Source organism: Urocitellus parryii, chromosome 1, assembly GCF_045843805.1.
Source record: "Urocitellus parryii isolate mUroPar1 chromosome 1, mUroPar1.hap1, whole genome shotgun sequence".
NCBI lineage: Eukaryota > Metazoa > Chordata > Mammalia > Rodentia > Sciuridae > Urocitellus > Urocitellus parryii.
The window spans coordinates 76,740,796-76,763,048 of NC_135531.1; the positions used below are offsets into that span (position 1 = coordinate 76,740,796).

At 35.4% G+C, this 22,253-nt stretch overlaps 1 protein-coding gene across 4 annotated transcripts in view; it reads right to left on the reverse strand.

The window, feature by feature from the left end:
• The window catches only part of Mctp1 (multiple C2 and transmembrane domain containing 1), a 516,302-nt gene that overhangs the window by 174,462 nt on the left and 319,587 nt on the right, over nt 1–22,253 (reverse strand). For all 4 annotated transcript variants that reach the window (XM_077796266.1, XM_077796264.1, XM_077796263.1 and 1 more), the window contains 2 exons: nt 8,538–8,724; nt 3,722–3,815 (listed from right to left, as the gene is read on the reverse strand). In XM_077796266.1, the coding sequence (XP_077652392.1) occupies nt 3,722–3,815; nt 8,538–8,724 (281 nt within the window). The remainder of the gene's footprint in view (nt 1–3,721; nt 3,816–8,537; nt 8,725–22,253) is intronic.

The following is a 22,253-nucleotide window of genomic DNA, read 5'->3' on the forward strand; positions in this document are numbered from 1 at the left end:
AGAAGACTTGAAATGTTCAGTTGAAAGCAGAAATTAGGCCCTGCTCAAGGAAAAGAATAATTAGAAGCTAGAAAAGACAAATTACAACATGAACCATTTCCCAGTACCCCCCCACCCCCATTCCTTTTTCCCTCATTGTCCTTTCTATTCTCACAATCCATCCAGTTCTGAGGAACATGTGATTTAGTGGAGAGAATCTTCCCCAGTGAACACAGGGCCAGACAGTCTCTAGGTTTTTTGCTTTGATAGTGCAGAAAGACATTAACCTTTTCGATGGTTAGTTGAAAGGTAAGTAAGTTGTACTGAGCGGTATTTCTCTGTTACTCCAACTTTTTCCCTCACGAAGAATTTAGCAGACCAACTTTTCAAACCCGAGTACCACTTTCTCAGGCTGTGAAAGGCTGCCCACAATTTGACTGAAATTTCAATCCACTCTTGTGCCCTGCTCAATGCATGTGTATGTGTGGGAGTTGTAAATTGAGGCCTTAACCACCAGAGTTAATCTCTTTTTAAAATCTGTATTAACCTTAATGATTTGAAGTGCACTGTCCAACACTGGGCTATTGAGACGGAAGAAAAAACTACCCTCGACTATCAACAGTTTATTAGGGGCTTAACTGAAGTGACCTACTGTAGTAGTGTTCAGCTGAACAAGGCTATAGGCTTTTTGTGGAAAGGGAAAGAATTGAGGGTTTCATTAAAAAGTAATTTGTGCTTTATACTCACTCATTCAAAGAGAGTCTCAATTGCTCTTTATTCACACAGAGTTAATACAGTATCACAATGTTTCTCAATGAATGTGTTGTAACAAAAGAAAAATTTTACATTTTGAAAGGGAAAAATTCTTTGTGACTTCAGTAAGATTGATGGCTACTTAAAAGATTACAGAATCTCACATTAAACAATGGAATATGAAAATTAAATTTTTTTTTTGCTTAAACAATGAAAGTTTAACTTTATGTCCAGATCATTGAAAATATTTTAAAAATTGGGCAAAATTGGTCAAATATAAGTTTGTCTTGTTGGAATGGTCTAGAAAAAAAGTGCTCTGAAGCCAAATATCTTATAATAATACCTTCATTTGTTCTGAGTCAGAAAATATTCTTGGTTTAACTCGGAAAATTATCCGTGATTTAACATCTCCCCTCTCCATCTAAACACTTATAAATGGATACTTATTTGAAGATTTGAAGACAGCACTATTCATTGAATTCCCTCTTTTCAAACTATTACTTAACATTGTGTAGAGCTTGACTATTATTAACCATTGAGATGTACATCACATCTTTGAAGTTCTTCTTTGAATGAATAAGAGATAAAACTACAGACAGAGCTTACTTGTACATCAAATTAACTGACAAATGGGGCCATCAGGATACACACACACATATACACAATCTTTTCAGAAGAAAAGATTATTTTTAAAATTGGTGGTGCATTCAGACATTTCTGACTTAAATACATGGTTCTCAATTTTTTGCCACCATCACAAATGTCATAAACCACAAAAGTTCCAAGAGTGAGCAAGGTCAAAGACTGAATTATCCTTTTGCCCCTGAATAGTTCAACATCTCTCTTGTTCAATTCAGAGCCCATTAGATTATAAGGTCACCACGGAATGAGAATCATTAGATTTATATCCCTAAAACTGGAGGAAAAAAAATGGGGACTTTGTTATTTAGTATTCCCCAAATTAATGTTCATTTTATCAAATCAAAATCATGTCTCATTGAATCCCTAGAGGAAAGGCTATTGTTATTCACATCGATTTACATAGAGCCATTAGGAAAGAAATATCTCTATTTTTTCCAGCTTTGAAAGAACATGTACTTTAACTTCCATAGTGGCATACAGGCCAACTAGGTTAACATAGTTTGCATATTCATGAAGTTTTAAAATCAAAGACAGCTTCTTTCTAAGAGAAGAAAAACCTACACAATAGTACTCAGCTTGAATAATGGACAGGTAGCTAAGTGTTTGAAGTAAATGGCACTTGAATTTTTCTATAAGAAATTGTTTTCCCAGATTAATCTGATTGTGACCATACCAGAAATAAAATTCATAAGAGAGAAAATGAATAAACTTAACATTCACTAATTGTTTAGCACAAGGAGTCAAGTCAGCTTACATGCAAACAGATTTCCAAACTATCCTTTCTCCCACTGTTTCTAGCTACACCTAGTTTGAAAAACTTTGACAGTTCTTATTTATCTTCTTAGTCACAAATGAGCTGATAATTACTTCTTTAGAGAAACTATAAACTCCCGATATTTTTACTTTATCATATAATAAATAGTCACTTGATAATATGCAAGTAGTAAAACTTAAAAATACTGTTCTTTGGACCAAACACACTACTTTAGTTTGAAGGCAGTTATTTTTAATTTGTTTTTGATTTTGTTGAATGAATTACTAAAGGACACAATGATTTGCAGACCCTTGGATGGTAAGAAAAATATACTTCTCTCTTTCAAATAAGTCTGTTATCTTTTGCACCTTATCATGCTGATCATTCATAATGGTAAGTATAGTTCCACAAATAATAAGTGGGTACTCTCCATAAACCATGAAATTTGTATTAAAAGTAGTCAAGTCAGTCCATCTCAAGATAAATAATTTAATCAATGGAATAAACACCACCCATATCCTTATAAAATTTAGCAATAAACATATAACATGAAAACAGTTATAACGAAATGAGTAAATTTTTAAGAGACAAGACTAAGTTTTTCTTTCTTTCTTTCTTTCTTTCTTTCTTTCTTTCTTTCTTTCTTTCTTCCTTCCTTCCTTCCTTCCTTCCTTCCTTCCTTCCTTCCTTCCTTCCTTCCTTTCTTTCTTATTTATTTTTTGGGAGAGGGGAGTTCTTGGGACTGAACCCAGGGTACTCTACCACTGAGGTACAGTCCCAGTCCTCCCCCCTTTGTTTTTGTAAAACATGGTCTCACTAAGTGGCTAAGGTTGGGCTTGATCTTTCAATCCTTCTTCCTCAGTCTCCCAGGTAGTTGGTAGGCATATGCCACCATGTTTTGGCAAGCCTATGCCATGGTTAAACACTTTAAACAATCCTGATGTTTAGTTTAGATCCAGAATGATCTATGGGATATGTTAAGAAATTTGGACAACTAGGAGATTGAAGGAGCAACATAAATATTCAAGAGTCCATAGTAATTATTAAGCACTACTCATCTAAACTTCTTAGAGACCTGTGCAACAGATTTCATGCATGTGTAAATTACAAGTATTTGGTTATGGGGGAAGCCGATATTCTCTGAGAGAAGATAATTCAGCATTACTTCAATATACTAAAATGACAATATCTGGAAAATTATTTATAATACATTGATTCAACTTTGGGGAGGGCAACAATTCAAAAGTTATTTTTCTTTTATTGTTTATTTTTAATATATTACCCTGCCTTTAAAAAACAGAATTAGTATAAAAATTAGAAGTATAAAAATCATGGGGTTGTGGGGCTGGGGATATAGCTCAGTTGGTAGAGTGCTTGCCTTGCGTGCACAAGGCCCTGGGTTCGATCCCCAGCACCAAAAGAAAAAAAAATTAATGAGGTTGGAAAATCTTTGTTAAGATCAACCCTGAATTTTTATATTCAAATTAGTTACTCTGAAATCCACTCAGGTAAAATGAAGAGTTGGAATATTCAGTGGAGTAGCTCTTGGATACTGCCCCACATGTGCCATAGGAGAATTACATCCTTTCTTACCTGTGACATCAGCAGCCATCAAACCTTCTGCTCTGATGACTTTCACCTGGAGAAATCCCACATCTTTTAGGTTGTGGAATATCCTCAGCGGGCTCTGAAAGACCCCAAGGTTGTTATTAGAAAAGAAAACTCCTACGGAGTCTCAAAGAGTGTGCTAAGAAAATACTAAGTTTTGTGGATAGCCTGGGATATTCCCCAGAGGGTCAAAAGTTCATTTGTCTTTCTCCAATACAAATTACCCTTTCATCATCATGAATGTACATACACTCACAATTATGTAGCTAATTATTGCTCTATAAGTAGATTTTCTGAAAGAATAAAAAATCACATTTATTCCCCATAAGTAATTATCAATAAATGGTGAACAACAAATTATACAAAAAATGTCTACTTTTTTTTTTCTTCTCTCAATGCCCTCCATCAAAACACTCCAAGAAATCTTTCATCTGTAGAGATGATGGTTTGAAGACTAAGGATTCCTAATAGTAGTGAATCTTTACGTTGTTGGTCATAAAACACATGGGGCACAAGCAAAAAGTCAACACTAAATTAATTAATTTTTCTATTAATTTCTTCTTGGTATCTTTTAGAAACTTCATGTACTAGATTAAGGATAAATTAAAGACTGTTTACTAATGTTTTATTCAAAAGACAGTGTAGTTCTATAAATCTTTTAGGGAGAAGGCATGATATTTTAAACTAAATAAAACTGATGACTTGAAAATTAATTCAAAAGGAGTAATTTTTTCTTAAACCTATAGTTTTACTTGGTAGCATATGTATGGCAATTTTGATAGAAGAATCAAATGATAACAGTTATTTTGCTTCCTAAGTTCATAATTGTGATTTTTAATAAGCTCAGTACTTGCAGAAATTAAAAGCAGGAAACCAACACAACAATTCAGAAATCTAATTAATGGGCACAAATACTCTGAGAATAAAATGAAACTCTAGACAATGAAATGCATTTGTTGATTTACACTTCATAGCGTTTTTCCTATGGCGAGGTCAGCTTTTCTACTCAGCATCAAAGGCACTTCTTTATCATCATCTTTAAAATGTTTCATGACCAGGGAGCATAACACACTTTTGCTAATAAAGTTATCTATTAAAATGTTGCTAGAGTAAAAAGCATCCCCATTATTGTATTACCAATGTGAGAATACTGACAAGCCCAAAGCTTCCTGTGATATGAACTTTATCAGTCCCCTATGACTAGTCATTGTTTACACGAAAGATATGCCCTTGGTACCCTGAGAGAAGGAAATACAGATCTATCTGTAATCTCATAGCCTAACTTTTTAAAAACGATGTTAGCACAAGGATTAACTCTTAATCTTTTTTTTTTTTTATTGGTTGTTCAAAACCTTACAAAGCTCTTGACTTTAAACAGTTGTTTATCACCAAAAATCTGTTTAAAATACCCAGATGACACAGTTTAGTAAAAAGGTACTTCTCTTTCCATTTAAATTCTCATAAATTAAGGGTTTTAACAGTGGGGGTTTTAGATAGCAGTATTGTAATTCCAAGGTTTGTAGGCACATTGTGCTCCTACAGTAACAATCAAGTTTGGGAAGCTTTTTATCTGAGAAGTTAACTAATGCAATAAACCAGACAAATCCCCTACCCTAATGATAGTTTGATAGTTTTATCAAAAGGTTCCAGTACTTATAATTTTTCAGAAGCAATTTTAACCAAGTTTCATCATGACTAAAACAAATATCATCAGTCCCCATGTCTGAGAACCATTTCATTCTGGTAATCTCATTCCACAGACACCCTGTCTTCTGATGCTTCTTCAGCTCTGATGTTCTGCTACCCATTTGGAGGGGTAATTATTGTTTGATGGTTTCATTTTTCCAAGTCAGCTGACGCCCAGTAATTTATTGCAAATTTCAACTGTTTTAGGCCACTGATGCACAGATATTATTATAATAAGAACTCAAAAAAGCAAATAAATACATCAGTTTAAAAATATAACTTTAAGTAATACTTCATCAAGAGATATTTCTGTCTTGTTATTTATAGTTATTTTAGAAGGCCTCAAAACCTAGATGGCTTCTGAAGCCAGAAATTTCCATAGCAGAGGAATCTATGATTTGCTGTGAATCCTTTCAGCCCTCAATAGATGGGAAAAGATTGAAATGCTCTGGAGAGGAGTCCTCTTTATTTTTTTAATGAAAGGCTGTATAATATATTTTCTCTATGGCTGCAGCAGCTGTCAGGGAGAGCATCTCAGTTCAGCTCTATTACGGGAGAGGCAATACCCCAGCCTATGGCATCGAGATGCTCTGAGGGGCCAGAGCTGATTGACAGCTTGTCACCGTGACGTCTTATTCCATCTCTGTTATGGAGAAAATTAATGTCACACCACCAGCCTTATGACTCGCTGTCATCTTAGAACCGCTCACCTTTTATCAATGCTCTAAATAACATTTCAAGCCCATCGTCTCACGGTGGACAATCCGGTCAAGGGACATTAAATCAGATGACTGTGAAATGTCATAATAAAAATGGAATGCTAACAACTTCTTCTCTAAACTAGCTCCTCTGGTTTTTAAACTGTGACAAGGGGGAGCAAGGGTTCAGCATACCCGTTCTGAGAAGGTCATACAATCGCGCTTGGTCTACTACCCATTACTACCCGCCCCCTATTGACCTTCCTTCCCTCCCCCCCCCACAAAAGAAGAAAAAAAAAAAAGAAAAATGGAATTAGCCATCTTTTCAGAATGGGGTGATCAAATAATGGCCCACATAGGAATGTCTGTTTAATTTGTGAGACTTCAATGTTTAGCAATGAACAGCTAAACAACAGCAAAGGAGAGATTTTTCAAGGGCTGTTTCGTATGAGAGTCGGGGAAGTTCATTTACTTTTCTGCACACAACCAAAGCCAAATCAAATACTTAAGTTTAACCTTAACTTTTAAAAACATACATGTCCTTACAAGAAAACATAAATAATTCTCCAACATGTAACATCCTTTATATGTTTCTCCAAAACAAGGGATATTTTAGACATGATACAGCATCTATTCATTTCAAAATACATATAATAAAAAAGAAACACACCACAGCCCTAAAATATAGCTCTTTGTCCCTGTATGGCTATGAGAAATTATAACACATGTGCTATACTGATAGTATAGTTTCTTAGCAAGTAAGTCTCTAGAGGGAGGTATAGGCCTGTGCCTGAAGTTCAAGGCTGTGAAAAAGTACATTAAAATATGGTTCACTTTTTAATATATTCAGCAGAATATAAGCTGAAAACTCACTTGAACATCCAAATAATATTTTAAAATTTACTGAAATAAGTAGGGGTTGAAAGAAGATGGGCAACAAATACTCAAGTTCTGAATGAAAGGAAGTCCATGCAGCAAAGAAAAATTAGATCAATAATAGATGGATTACTTCTAATTACCTGAACAGAAGTATCACCTCCATATATAGGATAATAACATTGTAATCCATTAACTACAGTATCACAATACCTAGAAGAATTTTTACATTAATATACCAATTAATTTCTTTATAATAGTTTTAACTCATAGAGTTCACTTTTGGTAACAATATGTTTTGGTACATACCAATAGTGAAATAATTTTCATAATTGCAATTATAGATTAGAAGATGCCACATAATACCTTAAGCTTTTAGGTGGCTTAAAAATATATACTATTTAGCCTTGCTAAGTCACCTCTATTAAACTGTTTATGATAACACCATTGGTGGATGAGTTGAACAAGCATTAGCAGACAGCTGATTCAGTGGAGATAGCCAGAATAAATTTGCTGAAGCGCACATCCTGCTAATCTGTTTGAAGAATATTGTAGAGCATTAGTACCAGCACTTCATGTTATCTGCACAGCCTGATAAGGTACATCTTTATTAAATTCGGTTATTGAAAGGATGTCAGTCAGCAAATAGGAATATTTTTTTAAAGCCATTCTTTGTTAGTCAGAGCTTGGTTTCATGGCTGAGTGTCTAGAGGAGACTTCTAAACACCTGGCAGCATTGTACAATACAAGCTTTGTAATTTTAAGTGGAAGCTTTTCTCCTCAGCTTCATGGGTACTGAGGCATTTACTTTTCCAAGCTTCCATTGAGAAAGAATGGTGGAGTAAGAGCTCCCCTCTCTGTTGATTCAATAAAACTACACAGTGGGAAATGCACTGTGGGAGGTTGCTGGGAAATAAAGATTTGGTTGCAAATGTTTGGGTTTGGTAAGATTTGTGGAGGGTAGTTATTTTGGTGGCTCACTATCCTACCTTCTCACTCCATATTTGATCAAAGGGAAGGAAGCTCCCTTTTAATTGCATTTAATTTTAAAAAATTAAAGGAAAGAAGTGAGGCTTTTCTAAGGCATTGAAAATAAAAGTTACTTCTGTGAATACTCTCTAGTTTACCAAGCTTCTAATTAACGCAAGTGCCATTAACCCCATTTTCAAACTCAGAAAAACAAGGAAATCATAATTGCAACGCTACAGAGTCAATGAGTTAATTTAAAAGTAATGTTTGTGTAAACTTGACTTTATGATAAGATTCTCTGCATGATAAACTCACTGAGCAGAATCCAGAACTTGCTCTGGAGTTGATTCTGGAGAAGAATGAGGGTCTAGACATGGGTGGGTAAAAGACATGAGTGGGTAAAGCAAGTGCTCCTGCAAAGTCTGTGTGGCATTTGTATGTGTCCAGTGTTTTGCTTCTGCTGAACCTTCCATAAGACAACTTATCAGAAATACATCTATCACTCAGGGTACATTGTTTACAACCTCATCTAGTCACATGTGACTCCAGAAGGAGGAGAGTTACATACGTACATATCTCTTTAATATCTCCTCCCGCTCTTTCTGGTCCTCCAGGGAGTTGACGGAGAGGTCAGAGATACTGACTGTGGCAGAGGCTGTCAGAGTGACGAGCAGCACCAGGTGTCCCTCACCCTCTTCCAGCTGCAACTCCAACTTGTGTGTCTGTTCCCTACTGAGGGACGACAGGTCGACCTGGCACCTAGAAACAAATGTTTTGAATCAGCAAGTGGCTTTTTTGCCACATCAAACAGCAGAAGTGAGGGCTGCTCAGAGGTATGTGAAAAGTGAATCAATAGAAATATTATCTGGCCCACTGAAAGAAAACATTTTTCATGTTAGTTGACATTCTTCAAAAATTCAGATCCTGGTTATCTTAGGGTCTGTAATTGCTCACTTCCTATAAGACACCCAGAAAAGTAGTTTTCTGAAATTGGATTATTATCCATTGCAACCCTATTCAGAAATGGTGAGGACTTCCCATCCCTAGGTGACCTAGGAACTGGGTTGAAGGGGCTTTGCTTCCAGAAGGACTGACATAAAGGGTCTAGGGAAGCACAAGTCTCAGTTTTGTGTCACTTTCAAAACAAGGTGCATTTTCCCTCTCATTCATAAATGTTACTAAGTAGTGAATAATAAACGTACTACAGTGGTTCCATAAGTGTTACATTTTGAAACCCAGGCCAATTTACTCATAGTACACTCCATAAGTCTAAATAAAAGTGCCTGAATCCCCTGAAACACTCTACCCCAAGTGTTAGGACCTCACGGGGTTCTATAACTTGGCATCTCATGCTTTATTTGCCACTCTCAGAGCTGAACACCGTGCAAACACTTTTCATAAAAATGTTACTTGATTTGGAAGAAACAGATAATATGGTGACTATAAGTTCTAATAACCTGATAAAAATGTGGCAGTCATGAATAAATGGCATTTAAAACTGGATATAGCCAATGATAAGAACAAACACGGTTCAAGTGTTATAAACACAGTGGTAGGCAATCAGGGCCACATGAAATTCTTATTCTTTGTTTTTTTTGTTTGTTTGTTTAAGTTTTTTGGTACCAGGGATTGAACTCAGGGGTCCTTGACCACTGAACCACATCTCCATACCTATGCTGTACTTTATTTAAAGACAGGGTCTCACTGAATTGCTTAGCGCTTAGCTTTTTACTGAGGCTGGCTTTGAACTCGCCATCCTCCTGCCTCAGCCTCCCAAGCCACTGGGATTACTGGCACACGCCACTGTGCCTGGCTCTTATTCCTTTTTCATTCCTCACTCTCTTTGTTCATTATTGTTCCACTTTTAAATTAAATGTCGAGAAACTGATCCTCAAAACTTCTAATGGGGTTTAAACATCTGCTTAATGTGAGTGATTTTAGACAGACATTAATTTTTGCATATCACTTAATTTGAAGGATGGCTGTGCCTAGACACAATCGGAAAGAGAGCAACATAACTATAAGAAATGAAAACCAACAGTAAGGCCCTACTCAATGGTAGGAAGTCTGTGTGTGCTAAATGCTCACTGTATTGAGAAAGCAAGAAGTTTAGATGCCAGAACACGAGAATAAATCATTCAGGGTCACTCCAGGTAAATTAGGTTGGTGTGAAATAAGCACACAGACAGAATACCCTTTTTCTCTGGGCTCAGCGACAGCTCCTCTGCTCCAGCATCCACAAGGGAGGCAATCGAAGGACGACAAAAGAGGGAGAAGCACATTCTGAAGCCCTTTTATTGAGGGGAACACACTCCAGAAAGTTCCACCCTAAATGAGGCAAGGGGTCAAGTTTCAGGGGGTTGAGTCTAGCTTTGTGATGTCTTGTGGTCAGCAGACTGACTGACATCTTGGAAGGCAATGCCCATCTCATTGGGTAATGCCCACACCCAGAGCTGCACCTTCCTTACTGAGCAGGGGCAAGTCCACATGGATTGCAGAGGGTGCAGTGCCAGTCCAGTACCTCTTTACTCCAGACTTAAAGGCATGTGCTTAGCTTCTGTTCAGGGCAGCCCCCTACAGAGTTTTGTGAAATCTGAAAAACACCCTCTTAAAACTAGCATTTACATAGAAAACCTCTTTGTTTCTTCTAACACAACATTCATTTCAAAATACTCTATGCTGTCTCTTCAAACTTTCAAGAATGATAAAAATACATCAAATGTCTTATCTAATATTTTTATTCAAATTAGAATAAGTTCTTATCAAGAACAACAAATTGAGGGTAAAAAATATAACTGAAAAGTAACCACTGTAAAGTATTCTCTAATAAAAAGGAAAGACATGAATATGGTTTTTTAGAGTTTTTTTCCAACACTGGGCACAATGCATGTGGCCTGTAATTGGTTGAATGGCAGTGAATCTCTGGCTTGGATCAGGAATGTAATACCAGAGAATCAAACTGGAATTGTAATGAAGACAGTACTCTTCACTTCTGGATACAGTTGGTACCCAGAAGGGTCTTCCCTGGGCTTTGTTTTTTCTTTTCTTTTTTCACTCACATTGATCATGTATTCATTTTCCCTGTTCCTTCTTTACTTACTCTTACATGCCACTGCCTTGCTCTTAAAAACGTCTGGACGACTTCTGGAGAATTTCCTTCCGTGCCTGTCACTTTGCACTGGTTGTGCAGATGTGGGCTTATGCTTCATTTACATCAGACTCATTACACACAATGCTCTAGAGCTGGGGAAGGTGCTGTAAGATTACTTGCTTCAGGAATTGCAAACTGGAAACTGGAATCTGATGTATAGATGGGTTGTTTTTGCTGGTAGTGCACTAAATAAAGTTCTGAATCTAACGCAGTAATTTTAAATACAGGGCAAATGCCCTCTGAATTAGTTACTGTCCTCAGTACTTCCTGTTAGTTACAGCTGGCTATTCACTAAATTACTCTACCTGGTTCCAACAGACATAAGGATTTGTGATCCCTGTGCTCTTTAGTTTGTCAATGAGGAAAACTGAGGGCCAGAGAGGTTAGAAGGGATTAATAGAGATCCACAACAGAACCAACAGAATGTCAACAGAACCAGAACCTATAACTCTGGAATCCAAGATCTAGTCTTAAGCCACTGTGCATCCCAAGAGAAAAGTGTGCTGGTAGCAGTGGTTCTTAGAGTTGGTAATACCTTTATTTGTTTTTAAATAGAAAAAATTATCTTAATTTCCAAGTATATAAAATTATGTTGTTTTATTCTAATTTATATATATGAATTAAATATATATTTTATTCTAATTTATATATATGCATATATATAAATTAGGGAAGCAGGCTATAAGTTAAACTTTTATAAGATTATTAAGAAAATTTTGCACATTAAAGTTTTAAAACTAAGAAACTAATAAAATTTAAATTAATGATATAAATTTATAGGGAATATTATGCTTTTCCATAGCAAATAAAATTTCAATATTGAGTATACTCTCAGAAAGGTTTCCTCTCAAGTCCTGTCCTACCTTTAGTGTCACACAATTCTGACTTTAATAATTCTAATGTGGAGAGTACTATTTACACCAAGAGAAAAGAGAATATGAAATGACTTCAAGTTTCTTTGTGCTAGTTGAGGTTATTCAGACCTGCTATTTGTCTAAAATTTGTTTAGGAATGAGAAGCCATTTTAAATAAAGCGTCACTTATAATTAGGCAAAATAACTCAAGGATAAAGTCCGTATTGCAGCTTCACTGATGAATAGCAAATCAAATTATTGCTGGAACTGGGCAGAGACAAAGAATTTGCCATCCTCTTGTAGCTTTGGAATAAATATGTACAAAGATGCAACCCTTGTGACACAGTCTATTGCCCTATGGATGGGTGTGGCAGTAATCTTTGTGGGACAGTCTTCAGTATTTGGCTCACCTGTGCTATTACGTCCTGCAGAAGGGAAGATTCACTGTAGTTTGGCTATAGAAATACTAAGTGGCCATCCAGATGATGCAGTAGAGGCACATACTAATGGCTTTATATTGTTATTAAAATGAAAATGCAAAATTGAAAAAGCAATGATGTAATTTCATGAACTCGAAAAATACCTTCAGAGAATAGAGCCCAGAACAAAATCCCTTGGTTCTAGCCCTCCATTTCCCACTAATTAGTTGTATGACCTTTTAAAAGACAACTAACTTATCCTCTTGCATTTCACTTTTATCATCTGCAATTATGAGTTAATTGAATAGATGAACTTTAAAATTTTAAAAAAATCCCACAATTTTTTATAACTCTATGTTTACACTTGCTACATCTTCCTTCTCTGAAATTTCACAAATCAAATAACTAAGAGAACAAGTTTATCTTATAGGCAATGTATTGCCTATTCTTCAAATGTATTACTAAAAAACATCTGAATGTTGGTGCAAGAAGTAACCTGATCTAATTTAATTTCAAATTGCATTACAAGAAGCACCATTCTTCCATGGTGATCTTAGAAGTATAACATATCTTAGTGAAAAAACTGGCTGTAGATTCTCCTCTTTGATTCAACGAGCAAGTCCCCTTCCATCTACCTGTTTTATATTGGAATTTCCACATGTGTGATTTGAAAATATACCTAACATCTTATGCAACTCTCTAGGTTCTTCGGAAGCCATGTATCCTGGGCTCTCAGCTGCTTGCTTTGCCTCAGCTGCTCCTTTGGCTATCTCTCCAAAGATTCACTATAGTTTGGCTATGGAAATACTAAGTGGTCATCCAGATGATGTACCATCATCAATTGGTCATCCACCACCATGACCAATTGCCTATGCTTGGATTCTCATTAGTCTTCTAGTATAGGTGGTTATTCTTTCTCTTGCCAAAAGTGGGCAGGGCCCTCCTTTAGGATACTACTGTGCTCCAGGCCTAGCTGCCACATTCGAGAAGTTTCTGTTTTCCAAAGCCACTTCTGTACTTTTTGATGCAAAAACCACACTGTGTAAATGAGATCTGGCTCCCAGATCAACTGTCAATGAAGCTGGATGAGAACAATGCATAAATTGTCTCTTTGTGGGGCGAACTTAGATCAATGGAATAGAAGATGGAAAGGTAACTTCCATGCCATCTTTCTTCTCATGAACTGTTCCAAAACATGATTCCATATTACCTGGACCATACATGGCCAGGTGTATAATGTTAAGCAACAAGCTGTGTCTCTGAAATACAGGAAACAGTGATCAGCCTAGTAACATATTATTGTGTGTTGCTTCCTAGTCTTCCCTGACTGGGGATCTTTATCTCTCACTGAGCACTGCCACCTAATCATTTCTTTAAGTTCTGTTTGGTAAAAATCATTGACAGAGTTTACCCCTCTCAGTTATGGATGTTTAAGACCCAACCTGACCACATCCCTCCACTGGCCTCCTACCCTATATGAAATATCCTTGGAAGTCAATAGTGTCCTCCACGAACCACCATTAGTTGTGTATCATTTGTGCATGCATCTATATGACTTGTCATTCCAGATGGCTTATAATTCTCACATTTCGTGCAAGGGCTCACCTTTTCTTTGTGTTTCCATGAGGCACCCTTCTGCCTGAGATGATGCATCTACCTGTCTTTGCTTGACTAATTTTTACCAATTCTCATTAAAACAAAATTCAGTTGTTTATCTAAAACACTTTAAGTGCAAGAAAAATGTCTTATTCTCAGCATCTAGCACAGGACCTGAAATAAAATTGGTGCCTTGTATATTAAAAAAGTACTTATGGATGAATGGAGGTTCAGAGAGGCCAAAAATTTACCCAGGGTGACAGTGTTTGACAGCGGCAGGGCAGGCGTAGTGCATACAGTGCTTGTTCTACCACTTCTCTATCATTTCCCTAGAAAATGACCTGATTTCTTTCTAATACTCATTCTACTCACTCATTCATTAATTCATTTACTAACATTTTAATAAATACCTAGTATGTGGTCCTCTGTTGGATTTTGAGAATTTGTCCCCTTCTAGCCCTTTAGTCTTTCAGAACATTATTTTCAGGACTACCACAGACTGTGTGTTTTTGAAGAAAGCTATCTGGCTTCAGAATACTGAAATTTAATGAAACTTGATTATTCATTTGTATTGTGATATTAAGCTAGTTATTTATATTCTTTGTGTAATAGGTTTCATCATTTACCAAACTGAAGATTTTAAAAACTCCCTTTTCTTTACATAAAGGTATAAGAACACAAGAATAATAGATTAAAATGTCTTTGAAAGTTTAAAGTGCTATCTCAATATACTATCTGGTATATTATTATACTTGCCTCAGTTTTATATTACAAACTTTAAACTATGTATACCAAAACAAACTCTTCAATTAACCATTCAACCAAACAATAGAATAATCAAGAAAGTAGCAACAACACTGAAAAAGATTTTAAGGCTACTTTGCCTCATTCTAGAAATGAGGAAATTAGGGCTGAGAGAAACAGCAATGTCAAGAGGTTAAACCGTGTTTCCTGACTTCCATATCTAAACTCAAACTTCTTTGTATTTAAGAAAAGCATAATAAAAAAAAAGAAAAGAAAGAAAAAATAAAGCCTACATACATTTGGATTATTTAACTACATGAAAGGAATATTAGTAATCTTTGACATTTTCCCCTTTAAGAGTTGAAGGAGAAAAATCTGAGTTCTCATCTCCTTATCTTTTCCCTTGCCTTTCCTTCTGCCATCACTAAACCAGTGACCAACATTTCTTTCCAGATACAGCAGTCCCTTGATGAGCACCCTGGGTATATAGGAATGAATCCCCAGGGGTGCAGGAAGTAAATTTTGGAACTCTTTGGAATTATTTTTCATTTAGAAATAAGACAGATTTCAAGCTTCATAGAGAGTTAACATATGCATTAACATAGGTGGCCCTATTTGGAAGGTGTCACCCTGGCCTACAATATTTCAAGGGAGGAGTAGGAGCTGCAGGACACCAAGGAGTTGACAGGGGCACCCTTCTGTGCTCACTTCCGTTCACTGAATTGCAATTCACACATGCCCTGTTAAGTGGATTTACGGATTATATAATCTGGTTCTAACTAAACTAATCCTTGTAAAATGGACAATTGGCTTTAAAAGATCCCAGCAAAAGAACTGTGGATTGAAGATAATGCTAATTGAACATGCACAAGTGAACAGCAATGATAAACAAGAATCTGCAAAGCTAACACTTCCACTCCTACTCGAGCTCCTGTTAGCCGCATTAGGATTCACAAAACACTGGTGGCACAATCAGACCTAGCAAGACCTCAGCTCAAACAATCTAAAATTATCAAGGAGAATATTTGCAATAGAAATTCATACCTATGCTCTTGACAATGAAATTCTGAGTGTATTTTATGTCTTAAAGTACTCACTAATGGTCATTTGAAGCCATTATAATTAGCAAGATGTTTAAAATGAAACCTTCAGAATAGAAAGACAAGCCTCCATAGATTTTCTTCAGGGGAGTGGATTTTAAAAAAACATAATATTTTACATAATTTTTAACCAAATTTAACAATAAATTTCATGAAACTTATTGACATTTCTTAGTATATGTGAACTACTTTACACTGGATAACAAAGAATACATAATATAATATAGAATCTTATAGATTAGTATTACACATTTACCTCCTTGGAATATTTGCATTTTAAATAATTCACCACATAACTACTAAATTGTTTTCAAGTTCATGATTATGCAGAAGTTTTACACCATCTCTGACATTACAAAATGATAAATGCTGTTACTTCCTTTTTGTTGTCAGAAGTTGCCACTTTTCAATTGTCTTTGGGGAGACTGCTTTATCAGAACATGCTCTGCAGACTTGTAAAATTCCCTATTCATTGACTTGAAGGTAAAGCATTTAATAATTTCTGGTGCACAGAAATTATCTTGGAAACTTTGTCCATTATTACAGAAATATTGTGATGAATACAAATTTTATAAGAAAACCTTCAGAAGAAAAATAGTAACTCATGAAAAAAGGGATTAAAATATATCCAGTGTAGGTTGAGTTCATGAAAAACCAAAACAAAAATCAATGACACTCTCTAGTCTTTCTTTATTTAAATGTTGTTTATCTCCCTAATGAACTGTCCACTCAAACCCACATAAGAAAAATGTAGAATATAATGATTTTATAAACAAAGACTCCTTTATTTTAGAATTTTCTGACTAGTTGTCTTTGTGCTTTCAAATTAATAATGAAGCAGAATCATTCTTGTTCTTTTTTTTATTAGTTGTCTTGTTCTTATTTATGTAGGAAGTAAAAGATCACAGTAGTTTTGGTGTCACAAATAAGAAATGTTCAAAATCAGAATCTCTAGACCGTCAAATGCACAAATGCAATGACCTTCAACCTTAAAAAAGCACTAGTTTGTTTAAGATTCAAAATCAAAGGCTATTTTCCTCAGCTTCCCACACTAAACCTGAAAACACATTCAAGTACACCTATATATCCACATTCTCTTCACCTCAGCTTTATATACAGAGCCACAGATTTATTTTTATGGCTGTAGAATTGGAAAGCATTTGTTTGTCACCCATAACTTGCCAATTTAGAGTAAGTTTTTCTTATATATTATTTAATAAAAATTTGTTGAAATTAAGTTCTATACTCAAGTTTACATTTGTTAACACTTTGTTGCATTGGGCAGCACCAAAGCTTAGTCCCTGATAACAACACAACAAATAGAGTCAGTAGCAATCCACGAGCTTAAAAAATATATGTACCCCAAATCAATGCCACTGTAAAGATAAACATGTATTTCCACACTAATAAATAATGTTGTATATCTTCTGTGTTGGGTTGCAAATAACTCTTAACTAAATAAAACTGCATGACATGGGATTTACATACTCTGTACATTCATAAAAATAACTTGTTCTCTGACAGCACCCATTCTTGGCAATTTACCACAGCTGTCAGCAGCCAATTTGTTCAGATTACTGCTCTGCATAAAAATGTAACAATCATGAGGATTTATTAGCTGATTATCTTAAAGGTGGCAGTCCATCTTGCCAGCCAAAATTCAGGTGATCAGAAAGTTAAATAATTACCTGCAGATTAACATTATTTCACCTTCACTTGAAATTTGTAGTTCAGCAACAGGTAATATTTTTTTGTTCAAACTTTGTAATATAGTGTACATCTCCTAAATCGGTTTACTCTGACTACTTGGCATCTTATTAAGCACAGAAAGGCTTCAGGAGAACACGATGAATACAAGAATGGTAAAATGAGGGTGAACTTTAGAAGCAAGAGACCTGTGTCTGAGTCTCAATTAATCCAGTAACTTAATAACTGACCAACCTCTTAATCAACTTTGGCTTCACTATTTGCATCTGTAAAATTGGTAAAATACAGACCACACTGTTTACTTCCTGATGTTGTGTTAATGTTTGTAATAATGCCTTACAAGTTGTAAAGCAATTTATTATTATTATTATTATTTATTTCCATGCATGGTAAATTTATTTTTGTGTAAAATTTTACAACCAAATGTCATTAACTTCTATATATCATGAAAATGAGTTGTGAAAACTCTTAACAAATTAGGTATGAAAGAAACATACCTCAACATAATAAAAACCATATATAACAAGTCCACAGTTAATATAATATTGAATGGGGAAACACCAAAAGATATCTGAGATCTGGAATAAGACAATGATGCCCACTTTCAACAATTTTATTCAACAATTTTACTTAAGACTGTAAGTCTTAGCCAGAGTAATCTGACAAGAGAAAGAATTAGAAAGCATCCAAATTGGAAAGAAGGAAGTAAATTTTCACCCTTTGTAGATGATATATCTTATATATGGAAAATCCCAAAGACTCCACCAAAAAAACTATTAGGAAAATAAATGAATTCATCACATTTTCAGGTTACAAAGTCAAACGCACAAAAATCAGAAATGTTGTTATATGCTAACCAAGTTATCTGCAAAAGAAATCAATAAAATAATCCAATTTACAATAGTTTTAAAAGTAAAATACCTAGGAATGAATTAAACCAAAGAGGTAAAAGGTCTCTATAATTAAAACTATCAAACTTTGATGAAAGACACTAAAGAGAAAAAATACAAAAATGTAGAAAGACATCTGTGTTCATGGATTGAAAGAATCAACTTTGTTAAAATATCCATACTGCCCAAAGTAATTTATGAATTCAGTGTATTTTTTATCAAAATACCAATATTCTTTACAGAACTAGAAAAAAAAAACAATTCTAAAATTTATCCAGAACCACTCAGTCCCCACATAGCCAAAGCAATCTTAAGCAACAAACAAATAAATAAAAAGGAGGCATTACATTGACTTAAAAATAGAGTACAAAGCCATAGTAATTAAAACAGTATGGTATTGACATAAAAACAGACCTAGACCAATGGAAGAGAATAGAGATCCTAAAATAAACCGATTCATCTGGAGCTAACTGATCTTCAACAAAGGTGCCACAGTAGAGAAAAGACAATCTCTTCAATAAATAATTTTGGGAAAACTGAATTTCTACATGCAGAAGGATAAAACCAGACCTCTGTCACATTATACATATGAGAGTTGACTCAAAGTAGAAGGTGTTAATATCCAGACTACATAAGAAACTAAAAAACTCAATAATGTTGTTGTTGTCATCATCATCATCATATCCAAATCAAATGGGCAATATGCCTAAATAGAACTATGTAGACATTTAGCAAAATAAGGAAGGTAAATTGAAACCATGATGAGTTATCATTTCACCTTTACAAGAATGGCTACTGTTAAAAAGACCAAAGATAGTGAGTGCTGTTAGAATGTAGAGAATAGGGAATCCTTGCGCACCACTGGTAGGAATGTGAATTACCACTGTCATTATTGAAAACAATATGGAGCTTCCTCAAAAAATTAACAATTGAACAACCACACAATCCAGCAATCTTACTCCAGGGTTTATACCCAAAATAAATGAAATCAGTATATCAGAGGCAACTGCTTTCTTATGTGCACTATAGCACTATTCACGATAGCCAAGAAATAGAAGCAACTTTAGTGTCCATGAAATAATGAATGGACAAATAAATGTGGAACATTTATGCAACAGAATTACATTCATTCACAAAATGGATGAAATCCTGTCATTTATGACAACATGGATGGAATTGGAAGTTATTGTGCCAGGTGAAATAATCCAAGCACAGAAAGATAAGTAGTGCATGATCTCTCCAATTTATGGAATCTGAAGAGTTGATCTCATAGAAGTTGAGAAAAATCGTAGTTTCCAGAGGCTCGTGAGAGTAGGAGAGTGGGAGGAATAGGGAAAGGTTGGTCAGTAGGTGCTATGTTATAGTTAGATAGCAGCAAGCAGTGCTGGTGTGCTATATAGTACAGTAGAGTGACTGTAGATAATGAAGTGTATAATTTTAAAAATTCTATAAGAAAGGATTTTGAAGGTCTATACCACCAAGAAATGCTAAATGAGGAGATAGATAGGTTCACTTTGAATTAAACAATGATATATACATTGAAACATAATGAAGTACCCCCAAATATGTACAATTTTTGAATCAATTGAAAAATGTTATGATAAAAGTATCTTGGTAATGTATGGGTTGTGTTCACCCCCAATATAACAATTCAGTACTTTTAAGTATTTTTCAGACACATTTATACTTTAATTCACTCTTCTCTTTTGTATTATAAGTACACACATTTCCACAATCAAACTGAAAATTTATATCTTCCACTAAGTTATGTTGTTTCAATAGCCATTTCTTTCATGCTCAGTGTCAGATCAATTTTTTGGGGGTGGGGGGAATTAAGTCATAACTTCCAGTATTAAATTAAGCTACGGGAATTTAAAATTAAAATCCAGGAAATAACAAATATTATTATGTTCCTATTATGTGCCAGATTTTTTATCTAGGTATTGAGTGAATAAAAAACTAAAAAAAAAAAAAATCCCTGCCCTCATTGAGCTTACATTCTAGTGAGGGGAAATAAATGATAAAATAAATAAGTGAGATGTACAGTATACCAAATGATGGCTACTTCTACGGAGAAAAACAGAGCAGGGCAGGAGAAAGGGGGTTTTGATTTTAAACAGACTTGGTATGGATGCCTCCTTGACATGATATTGTACACAGATCTTAAGAAGGTAAAAAGGCAAGGAAGACAGGTGCCTGAAGTAAGAGTGGTACAGAGGGAAAGTTATGGGGTAGGGAGTGTCTGGTGTGCTCAAAGAACAGCACAGAGTCTAGTGCGGCTGGGAGAGAGCAGAGGGCAGGAGAGGTAGATTGGGAGAAATGTTCAAAGTAGAGGAGTAACAGGAACAGATCATGTGGGGCATCATAGGACTCTGTGAGAACTTCTGCTTTACACAGATTAGGATGGGAACCAAGTAAAGGATTCTGAACATAGGAGTTAAATTACTTTATTTGTGTTTTTAAAATATTACTCTGGATGCTTCATTGGAAACAGAGTGTTATGGAAGGGGAAGGGTGGAAAGAAGTACAGAGGCTTTTTCTATTGTCCATGTGAAAGCTAACGTTGCCTCAACTAGAATCACAATGATAGAGGTGATGGAAAGTAGTTACTGTAGTTTGGATCTTGAATGTCTTCCAAAAGTCTTTGTGTTGAAGGCCTATAACCAGTCAAAACAACTTTTCTCTTTGTAAAGTTGATTATCTCAGGTGTTTGTGGCAGGTGATAGTGGCAGAAAGCTAACAGTTGTAAATTTCGAATATGTTTTGAAGGAAAAGTTAGCAAGTTGCTGATGGCTTTGATGAAAGTGAGAGAGAAAGGAGTAAAACATGACTATAATATTTTTTATGTTAACAACTAACATAGGAAAGAAGACAGATTTAGGGGCTGGGGACCAGAAACTTAGCTATGTATATGCTAAATTGGACACATCTGTTTGACATTCAAGTGGCAATATCAAGCAGGGAGTTGGATATAGGAACCTGGAGTTGAGAGAAAAGTTTTGAAGTGTACCTGCACATTGATAATTGTCAACCTATAGGTCATGTGAAAAGCAATAGAATGGATAAAGGGTAGGCAGAAATGATGCCCAATGCCTGAGCTCTGAGGCTCTCCAGAACTACAGCATGAGGGAGACAAGGAAAAAACTCAGTGAGGGAAACTAAGAAGGAACATGCAATGAGGGAAGAGGAAAAAGAAGAGAACGAGGCCTCCTGGAAGCCAGGTAAAAATGTTTCAAGGAAACTTCTCAGCCAAATGTAGCATAGGTGCTGGGTAGGAAAGAGGAAGGTTGAAAACTGGCCACTGGATTAAACATCTTGTCATTCAGAGGTGACCCTGGCAGGAGCAGTTGTTGGGAGTTTAAATGGGTTTAAATGGAAATGTAAGGGATAATGTTTATTGTTAAAATACTTCTGAAAATTGCTTCCAACACTCCAGATTTGAAAATGGCCATTATGTCTATACCTGTGCTCTTGTTTCTGTGCTCTAAAACTTTTGAGCTCAAATTGCTTTCAGAGGCAGTTACGTTTGGCATGTGTTAAAAATTGGAATTACTTGTCTTTCTCTGAACTTCACAAAACTTTCTAAAAATTCTCAGTTATCTAGATCTTCTATCCACTCATCCATTACTGTTCTCTAAATATTTGCTTAAATGTAGACAGATACTTAGAAATAAGGTGAAGTGAAATAAACAAGTCCACCTCTCTGCCCTCCACTTTTGCCCTTGAAGAATTCATAACATTACAAAATGGGGAAAAGTATCAAATGAGCTGAGAAATTTCATACATACCAAATTTGGAAATTCTTCCCAAAGGAAAAAATAAATATA